This window comes from Scardinius erythrophthalmus (genome assembly GCF_964197995.2).
Source record: "Scardinius erythrophthalmus genome assembly, chromosome: 10".
NCBI lineage: Eukaryota > Metazoa > Chordata > Actinopteri > Cypriniformes > Leuciscidae > Scardinius > Scardinius erythrophthalmus.
In genome coordinates, this window is record NC_138230.1 from 45,300,584 (window position 1) to 45,315,942 (window position 15,359).

The following is a 15,359-nucleotide window of genomic DNA, read 5'->3' on the forward strand; positions in this document are numbered from 1 at the left end:
AATGAGAGGGTTACGTGAGACCAACACTGCTTACTTTCGTTTTTATTTTTACATTAAATTTAAATGATTTGTTGTGGAATATTTTGAGTGTATCATAAAATCAGAATAAGGTAAGACAAGTAATATTTTCTGTCTTATATATATATGTGTGTGTGTGTAAATATATATATATATATATATATATATACATATATAGACATAGATAGATAGAAAGATATATATATATATATATATATATATATATATATATATATATATATATATAGCTGCGAGCAGCGATGGAGGGCCAAAGCCGGCGGCACCGCCATCCCCGGTGCCTTTAGGTTACTAAAGGCACTGGGGTTGCGGTGCCACTGGCTTGGGCCCGTAATCGCTGCTCGCAGCTATATTTCTGGATTATCTTTCTCCAGGTAATTTAGAGAGATTTCTGGGGTAGTTAGTTTTTTGTTTTGTTTGTTATTTTGGCCAGGCTCTCCCCTGAAGCTATAGCCCCTAATTTCATTATTATTCTTTTTGATATTTCAGGTCTGGTTATTGTTGCTTTTGTGCCTTTTTTTACTCTTTATAACAGAAAATTGAAAGTTAATATTGGTTGAATTGGTGGTTGTGTTGTTGATTCTGGGACAGAAGGTTGAAAATCCTTGTTCTCTCCATGGTTTTCTTTTTCTTTCTCTTTTTTGTAAAATGTCATTCTTATTTACTTTGTTATCAGCTCCTCAACCCTAGATGGGTAGCTCTGCAACACTATACCTCCTCCTCATTGTAAATATTCAAATAAGCCTCTTTTTTTGATCCAGAAACATACAATACAACATGCAATGCTGTAGTAATTTATTGATGTGGAAAGCAGAGATAAACAAAGATAAGTAAATACACAAACCCCTGGATCAAACTGGGGTTAAGAATCAGGTGCATTTTAAAAACCATTTCAAACCTTTACTGAATGTGCACTGAAACTTATCATTTATCTTAAGGATAAAAGGTGCATAGGTAAAATGAAAACAATGAAAAAAATGCAATATTAGTATTGCTCAGAAAACAGAAGTTTGGTATTTTGCTTGTAGGATCAGTGGACTGTGGCGTAACATCCTCTCATTCCACTTAATCTGGCAATGAAATCAGAAAACCATTATGAAGGCAACATACACATAGTGTAAAATAGTACAAATGTCTACACACCATCTCTCTCTTCTTTTATTGCTCACCTGAAAACACCTCAACCTCACACAGTGAGAGATATTCATTGCGCCCAGGTATAATAATGTTGACATATCGCCCCTTAATAGGCTTAAACTCAAATGTTTTTGTCTCTCCAAGTGGGATGGACACAACAGTCACAGCCCTGAGAAGACAGAGTAACAGAGAAATAGAGAGGGGCGTATCTAAACTACAAGAAGCATATTAAATATTTTTCTGTCAAAGGCAAGTTTGTATTGAAAGTATTTATTAAAAATGAATGCTATCTTATTTACTCATTTTATAACCATTTGTGTAATTATTAAAAGAGAGACAATACTTACAGCTCATTATTGTTGCCATTATTTTCCAGGCTGTTGCCGATACGGATCTGAGCTCCATTTAGCCTCTCTGCACCACCATCTCCACGATTAGTGATGCTAACCCTGGTTACCTTGTAGACTAACCCCAAGTCAACTCTCCACCAGGTGTCTCTGTCCGCATTAGTGTGAATGCATGACCCCAGATTGAAAATTGAATTCCTGTTTCCATCGACAGCCCTTTTAGCTTCTCCTCCAGAGATTGTGGAAGACTGGACAGCTGTGGCTCCAAGAGCAAGATTCCCTGTTTAACATAAAATAATAAACAATAACTTTTTTTTACTTTAATGTGCTAAAGTATAATCCCAGTAAAATGGGCCAAATAATGCTAAGCTATGTTATACTAATGTTATACTATTTTTACACGTTTCATCGCAAATCATATGTCCATATAACCATTTATTTGTTTTACATGACTGTACAATATCCCTTAAATATTTGTCTTGCTAGGAATATTTTTTTCTTCATAGAAGCTTTGCGTTTATGTCAAGCGAGCTTATAAAATATTTCAACTCAAAACAATATTTTGTGTCCAAAATTATTTCTGTTGTGGCTAGTAGCCATGTAATAAGCTGGGGTCTTGATCACGCTGCCGGGTTTATTTTGCGATAACATCCGTCTTGATGTACATTCTCCCTTATTGGTTACCAAATGTTCAGTAAGAATATTATATATGCGCTATCGACAACATTAAAAGTAATGAAGAACACTTACTTGGGCCACAAATGTATGATGGTGTGTCCATTACTGTTGATAAAATAATAAAAGTTACACACACATTAATAAGTACATAAACAAATTCAATCAGCCTTCTCTCTGTCCCTTACCTGCAAACACCTCGACTTCACACAGAGTGAGGATTTCATCATTCCCAGGTAAAAAAATGTTGACATATCGGCCATTAACAGACTCAAATGAAAATGTTTCTGTGCCATTAGGAGCAGTGAGAATAGTTGCAGCCCTGCAAATACATCAAGAACAGTGTTAAAGTGAAAAACAGTAGCTACAATGCACACGTCTAACAAATTCAATTCAGCTGTATTGAAATCAAATGGTTAGCACTGCTACAAGAAACAAATGTCTTATCACAATCTGAATAAAATATGTTCAAGTACATCTCCATGGCTGTGGCTCACTGAGTGGTTGGTTTGTGGAGTTACAATTTTACCTCCTGTTTTATTAAACCAGACTGAACATCGTAAACATGGGAAGATGATAAAACAATTAAAACATTTCTTACAGCTGATTGTTGTTTCCGTTGTTGTCCAGCTTGTTACCAATACGAATCTGAGCTCCTCTAAGCCGGTCTTTGCAACAGTCTCCACGATTAGTGATGGTAACGTTGCTTACACTGTAGACATTTCCAAGGTCGACTCTCCACCATGGATTAAACTCAGTTTTAGTGAAAGTGCATGAGTCCTTCTTGTAATCGGATTCTCTGTTTCCATCTACTGCATGTTGAGCATCTCCCTGTGGGTCTCCTAAGGAGGACTGCACAGCCATGCCATTAAGAGCAAGATTCCCTGTTCAAGATGATATGAAATCAAATCAAATAAAGGATAAGACAGGTTCAAAGCATTACAAATAAATATAAATAAATAAAACACATTTTCAATTACCATATTTCAGGGTATAATTTTAATAAATCAATCTGATCAAAATGTAATACAAAATGGGTAGGGTTATGGTAATACACGATTTTTACTTGTATTATTCTAAACGTACCTTGGGAATCAGCGACACACATCCCAGTAAAAAGTGTTAGAAACAAAATCACATGCATGGCCATCCTGATATAAGACATAACAACACATCTCATATCAGCATATGAAGGAATCATTTTCAGTTTCTTCTCCTCATTTAAACAAAGAAACATATATATTGCTATTGTAATGATAAAATGATATAGAAGAACCCCATGGGCCCTATTTTGACAATCTGAAAAGCAAATATCAAATGCGAAACGCAAGTAACTTTGAGGGCAGATCTCGGGCGCTGTTTTGAATTCCTTTGCTGAGTTTGCTCTATTTTTATTTGATTTCATCTTCTACGCCCATGATATTAAGACAATTTGGTAAAACTTTACACTGTTATTATGGTTAACTTAAACTTTCTTCTTTTCTTTCTTTTGGAACTGTATTGTTATTTTGTTATGCTTAAATCATCGCTATATAATAATTAACTTCCTCCTTTCAGATTCCTTAGATTCGTTTTCAGATCGTGGTTCCGGTTAAACGTACCAGTTTTCATTTCGATTGATCAAAGTTCGGCCGAGATACAGCCTCTGAACCAATTTTTGGTCGACCTCGTTAAGTACACTTTTGAACAAATATACATTTAAAATAAAAATAAATGTTTAGTCATTTCTGTGCGGCTCGGTCCAAATATCATTTTATCAGATTTTGAACAAAATTTGAAGGAGTGGTGAAAAACCAGAATACTGTACTTTTCAAAATTCTTGAAAAGAGTCTTGATGTAAGATGTTTAATGTGATCAGCATCAGATGTATTATGTTTTAATTTTCTAGATCAAATGTTTAAAAAATTATAACCATTTGAATGTAAATTTAAAAAAAAAATACTTTTCTTTACCATCACTGCAAGTCTGCCATATTTTAAAATTTTCCTACTTACGGTTCATATGGCTGCCATTGACTCCCATTAGGGAAAAATAATAATAAGAAAACTAATGGATTCCAATTATACTGTTTTCCCGGTGTAGAGAGTGAATAAACATTCAACTCACCTGGAATTCGTCAATGTATCAACCTCACAGAAAACCTTCACGATTCAGCAGTTATCTGCTTTTAAACAAAATATTACATTTCTATATAAACAACAAATAGCAATATTAATACATGTTTATAAACAATTGCAAAGTTATATTATGCCCTATCAAAACATTTCAAAACAAAAATGTCCTATTAAACATAGATATAGATATAAATATTAATACGAACCAGCAGTCTGAAGATGGTCTAGTTCAATAATATTGTGCTCAGAAATTATGCTCTATTTATTGTTGAGCTATTGCCCTCCCAACCAAATAAGTCTTATCTGATATCTGTAAAATAAATATCTAATGGACCATTACTGTCAGGGTTATGTTTGTTTTTGATCTGTCTCCCTGTTTTGGGATGCGTTTTCCGTATACCTCAGGCTTCACTAATGTGATTGGTGCCATAGACTGCACACAAGTTCCCATCAAGGCCTCAATGAAGGGGTTTTGTGAATCCAAAGGGGGTTCACAATGTAAATGTGCAGGCAAGTTACTATTACGATTCTTAATATTCCAGATTAGTAATATTATATCAAATTTAAAAAAATCGAAAAAGTATGCAGTGGACTGACTAAATTCTCTTAGATGGTGTTTATGTTCCATATCACAAATTTGGAAGCAAAATGGCCAGGATCTGTACATGACTCAAAAATTTTCAGAGTCATATTTATGCACATTAAATATGACTGTGCAGCCTTCTCCCGCACCCTGCCGGATCCAGGCCATATCCAGGTCTGACGAAGGACCTTCGCCTGGACCCAATGACAACGCAGTGCTGAAATGCCATCTAGTCTCTCCCTATAGCCCTTTACCACTCTACAGATAAAGTGTTGTCGGGAAAATTCGTTTCACATACCTATCCCCGAAGTGACAAAATAAAATAAAATTCTGTATCAAAATTTATAAGGAAAGACCAGTACTTTGTTTAGGCTTGGTTTGTAGGGAATTCCAAACCTGCGCACATATATTCAAACCAACGCATTCTCATCCTAGGGCATCATATACTGATGCTTTTGACATTTGGTCTACATCGAACGCACATGGCACCCTTTAGCGTCAATATGAGACGCACAGAGTTTTGTTCGGTTATGGGTAGGTTTAGGTCTGGGGTAGGGTTAGGGTTAGACCGCTAGGAGGCGCCTTCTGGGCCATTTCTATCTGCGTCTCATATTGACGCTAAAGGGTGCCATGTGCGTTCGATGTAGACGAAATGTCAAAAGCGTCAGTATATGACGCCTTGGGATGAGAACGGGCTGATTCAAACACACATAACTATAGAACCAATTCTTAATGCGCATGTGAGCGCCATCAGCGTTTATCACAGGTTCACGTTTAACCCTCTGGGGTCTGAGCTGTTTTTGGGGCCCTTGAGATGTTCTGACATGCCCTGACATTTGTGCTTTTTTCAGTTGCTTATAAACATATTAATGGCAAAGGTGTAAATTCACTCTATAAAGCACAAACAGGGCTACCATAATATGTGAGCCACGTGTATGTACATGTTTTCATTTTTGAGAGAATAATGTTTATGCATGGTTATTGAAAAAACTAAAAACTAAAATTTCTGAAATAAGGCCACAAAACACATAGTAGATATGTGTCAATAAGACTTTTGAATAATGGATGTCCTCGCCTAGTGTTTTTTCTTCAAAATTATGTGAAAATAGTCTTGCTTTATCGTTCACATAAAACCATACATTGATTTAAATTGATGTAAAACAGGTTTTGCTTGGAAAGCCAATATGCGAGGAGGCGTGAACGAGGAGTGGTTTACACCTTAGAATACAATGTCCCACCCACTCTGCATAATGACTCTGCATAATTAGCCATTCACTCAGGTGTGACACTGACTGAGCCACAATGCAAGGAGAAAGATATATTTAGAAGAAGACTTATATTGACCATTTAAGATTTTGCTTACATCTATCTTGTAAATATGTTTTGCCATTTTATTAAAAAGGTTACAATTACAACAATATTACAATTTCAACAATATTTCAAGTGTACTCTTTCTTTGTAAAAAAAAAATGATTATAGGCCTACATTTTATCTATGTATTCATTACTTTCATATTTCGCCTGACTGTAACGTTGTTTTCATGAAATATTAGGGCATATTGTTAATTTGCAGTTTAATACGTTGCTTATACAAATAGCCTACATTTTATTTCAACATATTTCAGTCGATTTTTACTCATCTCAGTATAGCAATACAGCTTGCTGAAACATCATCATTCATTCACACACGCGATTTAAATTTAAACTGTCTTTGCCAGCTGTGGTAAACAGCGCGCATCTCTGCCGTTCATTCATTCATAAACAGAAACCCACATGAAGAAATTCACGTGAGAAGGAAAAAAACTTTCTAGTATTCCTCAGCTCGCTCCTCGATATACCCGCACTTCTGGGGGACATTTTCCATTATTATTCCTCACAGCTGCAAGACGGTGTAAACAAGTAATGATCTGAATAAACTTGTGTTTTTTCTCGAGCTGATATGGGGGCGTTCACAGGATTGCGCCAATGCGCGGATTGCCTCAGCCATTTGCGTTTGAATAGCGCGCGCTCTCCGTGGGCGGAGTCACATTACATCTGAATCAGATGTAATTAGCTCAACTGGAATCGCTCTCTTTTAATACAGATTTCACAAGATGAGAATATTTGTTTTTTATATAAATTACTTCATTAAAAAGAAGAGAACTCAAGCTTCATGCCTGTGTGACTGTATGCCTGTTTGACTGAGTATTCGCTGAGTTATTGTTCATTTTCGGACGCGTTTCAGAATGGACTACACTGGCAGAGAGAAGGCAGAATTCGCTTCGTGTTTATTTTTCTTTATTTGGCAAAAAGCACAGCACTTTGTTTTTATTGTGAGTATACACAAAAATAATACACATTTAACAGAATCGATTGATGTATGAAACTTGTTTTGTAAAATCAAAGTCAAAAGAGTATTTCGGGTCTCAATTCAACTCATAAGGAGAAAAGCGAGCAGATCACGCCGGCGTGATCTCCGACCTCTGAGGGTTAAAGTCTGTGTAGAGAGAATGGTGTCGTCTTAGTGGCCCCTAAATTAATAAATGATCGTTGCGATGGGAGCGAATCAATCAAAACTAACTTTAGCTGGAAAATAACTTTATTAAAGAACCGCTATAAAGCAAAAACAATCTCTGTTACCTTAAATTATACGTTTATCTCGGCACTTGGTGTTTTAAGCCCCCAACGGCACCTTCCAGGCAGCGAGGGGATAGGTAGGTTTAAGGTTGATTGTAGGGTTAGCTGCCTCTAAGGAGCCACTGGGGGCTTAAAACACCATCAAGTGTTTATCTCTGTAAAGCTGCTTTGAAACAATCTACATTGTTAAAAGCGCTATATAAATGAATATGACTTGACTTGACACATTATTTGAACGTGTTAAGGGAAAATATAAATATCAAGCTCACTGTATTACATACACTTGCTGATCCTAACAGAACTGCATTTTTCCATTATACAGGAGATTATGATGGGATCCTGTTTGGAGATAGCGGCTATGCCTGCAGGCAGTATTTTATGATGTATTCCCTGACCCAAACACCGGACCACAAACCAGCTCTAGAATGCAGCTCTAGCCAGGACAATGGCACGGATTGAAATGACCTAAAGGGAATATGTCTTAAAAGCCTGAGGGGTTGCCCCTGACAAGGCCTGTGACGTTATTGTTGCATGTGCCGTATTACACGACATTGCCACATCAGAAAGAAGAGGAGCCCTTTGGTGAGGGTGAAGCCTGATGATGACCAACGGCTCCAGCCTGTGCACTTGGACCGATCTAGTGGCAGAGCTGTACGGGACAGAATTGTGGAACTCCATTTTTTTTTAGGGGGTAAAAAAATACTTTATTAAATGTTTAATAAAAGACAAGACATATATGCTTAGTTCCTTCAGTTCTATTTAAATTATTCTTTGTAAAGAAAAGCCAGTGATTAAGTCATATTTTGCCTGCAATAAGAGATATTATGCAAAGTCAGCAATAGCACTCTGTGTGAAATAATGTATTAGCACTAACTCTGAAGTTCCTTTTAAAGCAACTCTATCTCTAGTGGCATTTTTTTATTTATTTTTTTTATTTAAATTTTAATTTAAATTTAAAGCTCATTTACCAGTAATGAAGGAGTTGATGTCCCCAGGGATGCCCGTCACAATAGGTCAATTCAAATTTAACCCAAGGGCCAGCTCTTCCGCAGGGGTGTGACGTGGGTTTGCAGGACCACTGGCTGTTTGTTTTTTTTGTTCAGCCTTTTTCTTGGTTGTTGTTATAAACAACTGCCTTTTTGTTGTCAATTAACTGCTTTTTAAAAGAGACTTCTTTTTAGTAAAGATAACCATTTTGTAGAATATTCTTGTATTTCACTTATACTTGTTCCCATGTTCTAATAGGTGGTGGTTCTGATATTAAAAATGAACAAAGTAATTATGAAATTATTAAAATACTCTATCCCCAGACGGTCCAGCTGATCTGGGACCACTTCGGGGCCGCACAGATAGATCTGTTTGCCTCTCTGTACTCATCCCATTACCAGTTGTTTTATTCCCTGACCGAGGGGACCCTCGGCATGGACCCACTGGCACACAGCAGGTCTCGGGGCCTCCGCAAGTATGCGTTTCCCCCAGTGAGCCTTCTTGCACAGACACAGTGCAAAGTCAGGGAGGAAGAAGAGCAGGTCTTGCTAGTTGCCACTTATTGGCCCAACCCGACCTGCTTCCCCGAACTTACGCTCCTCTCAACCCATTCCTCTGAGAGAAGACCTTCTCTCTCAGGGATGAGGCAACCTTATGGCACCCGCGTCCAGACCTCTGGAAATTGCATGTCTGGTCCCTGGATGGGACGCAGAGGTTCTAGGTGATCTATCACAGTCAGTCGTAGACACCATCACTTCCACGAGAGCCTCTACGAGGCATGCTTATGCCTTGAAGTGGAACCTATTCGTTGAATGGTGTTCTTCTCACAGAGAAGACCCCCGAAGTTGCTCGATCGGCGCCGTGCTTTCTTTCCTGCAAGATGGGTTGGAGTGAGTGCTCTCTCCCTCCGCCCTGTATGTTGCCTCTATTGCCGCACATCACGATGCAGTGTATAGGAGATCCGTGGGAAAACACAACCTGAGGGGGGTGTAAAAGTTTATACGATTAATACCGTTCCAAATTATCCTACATCCTCTCCAGGATATATGGATAATCCCGCGGTAACTAAGGAGCCTAACCCTTAGTCGTACTTTTAAGAGTTAGGTGATCAGTCTCTACAAATTCGTATTTTATTATAAAGATAATAAGAACTATAAATATAATAAATGTCCCCTTCGTAGTCTAAGTCTACCTGTTTAGGTACTCTTCAACCGTGTTCGCTATACAACAATAACCCTGTCGTAAGCTGCCTCTTTGGCTAGGCTTTTAATCAATCAAACAGTGCATACATTTTCTTATATCAGAAAAGAATGCTCACCCTCTTGTAGTTTTCCCCCGGTTGGGATCGTCCTGATCCAGGAAAGAAAAGGTGAAGCGTACTCAAAAATCCAATTTCCAGTCAGATGATTGTAATAAATGTTTAACAATATTTATTAAAAGAATCAAAATGAAAGGTAAAATTGTTACAGATTATTATAGAGTACTAAACTAACAGAGGAATGTTAGCTAGGCTTGGAACTTCCTGCGCCCAGAAACTGCTGGTGTTCTGAACTGGAGATGCAGGGAAGAGCCATGAGTGTCGTCCAGATTCCTTCTTTTATACCCCGAATTGAGGTGTCCTTATCATATTTACTGTAAGGCACACATGATTCCAATCACATGTGTAACCGTTGGCTAGTGTAGTCTATTTCGGTACCCTGACTGTCCAGTCAGGGGCTGTCCCTCTGCAGATACAATAGTTCCTTTGTATGGGTGGACAAAGACCCTTGTCACTGCTCTCTCATGTGACTTGAGAGAGGCAGAGAGGGACAGAAAACTCTTTATTCACATCAACATTTTTAGACTGTCATATGCTGTAGTAACCCAGAGAGTGCATCTGCAGTTACAGGTTTCTTATTGTGACCCTTTCTGCGCTGACGTCGAGTTTGAGGTGTGATTGAAGTGAATGAAATGACACTCTCAGGTGGAGCTTCGTCACCTTGCTTCACAGGGGCGAGGATACTGAATCCACCTCGCGACCCCTCTATACCCTCTTGGGACTTATCTCTGGTGCTATCTGCACTGCAGAGACCTCCCTTTGAGCCGCTACAGGCAGCTGAGTTAAAAGTCCTGTCTTTAAAAACAGTTATCCTGCTTGCTTTGGCCTCCATCAAGAGGGTAGAGGACCTGCACGCATTTTCTTTCGATGAATCGTGCCTGGAATTTGGGCCAGCTAACTCTCACGTTTTCCTGAGACTCCGGCTTGGATATGTGCCCAAGTTTCCCACTACTCCCTTTCGGGACCAGGTGGTGAGCCTGCAAATGCCCCCGGAGGAGGCAGACCCAGTCCTGGCTTTTCTCTGTCCCTGTTCTCTGTTCTCTGTTTTATGTTCCTTGCGGTTATATGTGGACAGAACGCAAAGCCTCAGGACCTCAGATCAGCTCCTCATCTGTTACGGAGGCCAGCAGAAGGGGAAAGGCTGTCTCCAAGCAGAGGTTGGCCCACTGGATAGTGGATGCCATCATCTTGGCGTATGAATCCCAAGGTGTACCTTGTCCCCTGGGACTGCAAGCTCACTCCACTCGGAGTGTAGCCGCTTCCTGGGCGCTGGTGAAAGGTGCCTTGCTTATAGATGTTTGTAGAACTGCGGGCTGGGCGACACCTAACACGTTCGCTGGAGTCTATAGCCTACGTGTCGAGCCGGATGCATCCTGTGTGCTCTCTTCACATTGAAGCCAGTTAACACCGTAAGCCCCGCTCGATGTTTTGGCTTGCTGCGCCATTCCCCTGCTATGGACTGGATACGCCATTCTGCTCCAATTGAGTTCCCCTTTGGCTGAACCCTGTTGAGCTCCTCCGTACCCCCTGCAGCAATGGACGTGGCGGAGCATCCAATGCTAGGCTTACCACTCGTATGCACTGGTGGAACTTGTGCTATACTGGGTCCATATATTGTGATCCCTATGGCGATCCCATATGTGTGTTCTTCCACGGTACGGCTCCCCGAGGTGAGCCTGTGTCTTTCTCTTGGCAGAGTCCTCCCTGCCATCACTGTTCGGTTGATCCTCCCCCCTGTTATAGGCTGGAGTCATGCCAGTGACATTCCATATAAGTTGTACTGCCCAATAATTTGGCCAGTCCATATGTGTATCTCCCACATTTCCCCCCTTCGGGCTGGATGTGGCTTCCGTAGCGTCCCTTCCTTCCATCGATAGGGCACACTTTCCCAGTGTTATCCAAGTCTACTGAGCGGGTCTTGCGGAACAGCAGTGACTTCCCTGGCCTAAGCCCTGTCCTATCACCGCCTTAAGATGCGGGACGTTCAGCAGGCTTTTGTCTAGTCACTGGAAGGTGGCAGCTCTAGTGGCGCTTTCCATAGTAGATCCCATTTAGTTGACGTAGACTACGTCGAACGTGAACGAATGAAAGGGATCGTCTTGGTTGCGTATGCAACGCTCATTCCCTGAAGGAGGGAACGGAGATGTAGTCCCTTAGCCACTATTGCTGGACTACCGCTGACTCCGAGCTACCATTTTAGTTTGTGCTGCAGATGCAATTCAGAGAATCGGATCTGTTGGATTTACAACACGTGAATTCATCCACTTCTCCCTTCTTACTTCTTATACACTTTCAAAGAAAGATTCAATGAAAAAAAACACAAAAGCGCCTACTTTTTTGTGTTTCTTTTGATATTTTAAACACATACAATAGTTTTTATTACATATGTCTGAAGCCTAAGATAAACGTTATGTGTGTTCGGTTCTTTGGGTCACTAGAAAAAATATATTGGTAAAAATCATGGTTATAAAAAATTCTGCTTAAAATATTGGGAATAGTAGGATTTAAATATATATATATGTATATATGTATATATATGTGTATATGTATGTATGTATATATGTGTATATTAATGTATATGTGTGTATATGTATGTATATATATATATATATATATATATGTGTGTGTATGTGTATGTGTATATATATATATATATGTATGTGTATACAAAAGGGATTTATTTAAGCAAATTATATTTAGTTCATAATGATTATTTGTTGCGTGATGATTATTTGGGTATGAGTATGCGCAGTTTCGCCGTAAGCTTCATAAAAAACGTAAAGGGATTAGCGACGCGTCCATTGTTTATTCACAACCCATCGTCAGGAGCACACAGCCCGTTGGTATGTAGCGAATTTAGAACCTTTTTAAATGTTTACCATGAGCTACGGTCTGCTCTACTTTAATTTAGGAATGTTTAAAGTTTCGTACTTGTGTAATTGTTGACATTGGCTGCGCCTAGTCCATGCTGAGAGACTTAATTTGTAGTTTAAGTTAGCGCGTGTACTGTTCAGTTCTCTCGGTTTGCGATATGTTCGATATCGCACGTGTTCGATATGTTCGATATCGCGCGTGTACTGTTCAGTTCTCTCGGTTTGCGATATGTTCGAACGCTGGATAATTAACAAATTACCAAGTAAACTAATGTAGCAGTTGGCTGTGTGGTAGGCGACGGAGTTGCATTTAGTTAAACATTGAATTGAAGTGTTATAATGATTATTGCACTTTGCCTGTTGACTCGTGTGATAGCTGTACTCTGCGCAGGTGCGCTGAAATGCATGATGGGAAATGTAGTTTCAGCGGGGTTTCTGACACAGCTCTGTAAGACTGTATAGGAGATTATATAATAATGTATTCTTATTTACAGCAGAAATAGTTCTAGTTATTTTATTGTAACTACTTCGTTTGTTTATTTTGCATTATATATTCAATGGATATATTTGTAACACTGGTTTATTTCTTATTTCAGGTTTATGACCTGTGGTCTGTTGTAAATAAAAACAAAAATACAAGACTAATGACAAACACGAGTCGTGCCATGTGTGCTGCCTGTCACTAGCCCATTCGGATGGCTGAAAAATTAAAAAGATCCGAACAGTCATAAACCACAGGACTGCCATTCAACATTGTGGCTCTGTTCTGAAGCCAAAACAAAGCCTGAAGACCAGAAAATAAATCAGTGACTGGTTACCTTATCTAGATAAGTTTAAAAGCCCATCTATACTGACTATTCACTTGCTAGTCTGCAAAGCTAAAAAAGAAAGCAAATTAACAAGATGGCAGATAAGGAGAAAATAGAGAGGTTACGGCAGAAGCGTTCAGCAGCCCAGACTGCGTTCACTAAAAGAGCCAACCATCTCACCTCCAGGGCCAATGCACTAGAAGAAAGGGATCTAAAGGCTGAGTGGAGGGAGTTCAAAGGAGACCATACCAGAGTGGAAGATGCAGGATTTGAGTATGCTATGGCCCTACGAGAATTAGAAGATGAAGAGGCCACAAAAAAGGCAGATCAGGTTGACGAGAAAACATTGGAATGCGACCGCAAGTTTGATGCAGTTAAACACCTCATCCAAAACAGCTTCTGGACCAGATTTGCTGAGGAGCAAATCTCCACCCTCGTAAAAGAGGCTAACTCAGCGCTGGATCAGGCCGAAGCAACCGACCATCTACAGCTGTCTAGGAAGGAGTGTGAACTGGTGAATAGAAACCTAGAACGAGAGGTCTGTGAAGTCAACAGTCTAGTAACTGAGTGGACAGAAATGATCCCTCATGCCGAGCTAACGGAATCTAGAAACCGTAGCAGGATGATGAGAAAGCGTCAAGAGAGACTGAGGGATAAGTGGGCATGGCGACGCAGTACTTGGTCTGATGACGAAGAGGAGCAGAAAGAACTGGTGAAACTGAAAGTTACTGGGAAGAAAGACGAAGACGAGGAAAGCCAAACCGGTGAGCAAGCCTCGTCTATTAGTTCTTCTCCTAACCGTAAACTGTCCTGTCCCGTAGACAGTCACACCCCTATAAGCGAAGTTCGGCATATCCCGCCCATCGCTCCCACCTATCTCAGTTATGGTGGACTTCAAAATGCTACAAGCACGCCATTGCAAGTCCAAGATGCTCCCAACATGTACCCAGGGCCATTCCATTTCAAGCCCCAAATCATGCTGGAACGTGCACGCCTGCCTACATTCTCTGGTAACATGAGAGATTACTACCGTTGGAAAGCTGAATGGGAGGACCTTCAACAGCTGGGGAACCCTCATGGTTTGGAAAATATAAGAAAGTTCCATCTTATAGGAAGTCTAGACGACAAAGTCAAAAGAGACCTCGTCTTGTCCAGCTGTGGATCTGCCACTGACGTGTTCAGGCTTCTAGACAACAAATATGGAAACAAGCCAAAAATAGTGCTACTTATCTCGAAAGAAGTACATGACCTACCGCCTGTAAGGGGAAACAGCCCTAGAAAGACGATCGAACTAATTCAAGCTGTGGAAAGAGCTCTTCGTGACCTCCAAGTCCTGGGGGAAGAAGATGCTGTGAAAAATCGGTTAGTAGCACAGTCGATTGAAAGTAAGTTACCAGACTCCCTGAAAGAGAAGTGGCTAACTCATAAGAACGACCCTGCAAGTGGCTTTTCACCCAGAAACCACTTCGATTGTCTAATGGAGTACCTGAAAAAACAGGAGGACATTCTTGAAGAGTTGGATCAACTGCAGCCTAGCTCTAAAGACTATACTGAGAGGTCACAGGAGAAGAGTAGAGAAAAGAAGGCATTTACCAAGGCTACATCTATCCAAAAGGGCTCTCATCTTAGTTCATGCATAACCTGTGGGGATGAAGGGCATGCAGGTAGATTGTTTGCTTGCAAAGCCTTCAAGAAGCTCAACCTGTCAAGCAAGAAAGCTCAGTTAAAGAAGTCAGGAGTATGCCCCAAATGTTTGCGCATCCATAATGAGGACGGCAGCTGCACTGAAAGGTTTCTATGCTCCAAAGAAGACTGTCAGAAAGGAGGGTCCTCAGACCACAACTACTTACTCTGCCCGTTGCCAC

At 40.0% G+C, this 15,359-nt stretch overlaps 1 protein-coding gene across 1 annotated transcript; it reads right to left on the reverse strand.

Moving 5' to 3' along the window:
- Positions 1-815: 815 nt before the first annotated feature.
- LOC308697278 (fucolectin-6-like) lies at positions 816-10,043 on the reverse strand. Its single transcript, XM_081376450.1, has 7 exons — positions 9,813-10,043; positions 2,797-9,472; positions 2,384-2,517; positions 2,271-2,303; positions 1,521-1,800; positions 1,206-1,342; positions 816-1,106 (listed from the first exon to the last, which is right to left on the reverse strand). The coding sequence occupies exons 2-7, from the start codon at positions 3,057-3,059 to the stop codon at positions 1,102-1,104; spliced, it is 852 nt and encodes a 283-aa protein (XP_081232576.1). The 5' UTR covers positions 3,060-9,472; positions 9,813-10,043; the 3' UTR covers positions 816-1,101.
- Between the last annotated feature and the right edge of the window lie 5,316 nt (positions 10,044-15,359).

Excerpts from the sequence above, each read along its gene's own strand:
- LOC308697278 (XM_081376450.1), bottom strand. The coding sequence starts at position 3,059 with ATGGCTGTGCAGTCCTCCTTAGGAGACCCACAGGGAGATGCTCAACAT. Across the intron at positions 2,304-2,383 it reads TGAAGTCGAGGTGTTTGCAG|TAATGGACACACCATCATAC; the intron begins GTAAGGGACAGA and ends TTTTATCAACAG. Across the intron at positions 1,343-1,520 it reads AATGGCAACAATAATGAGCT|GGCTGTGACTGTTGTGTCCA; the intron begins GTAAGTATTGTC and ends CTGTCTTCTCAG.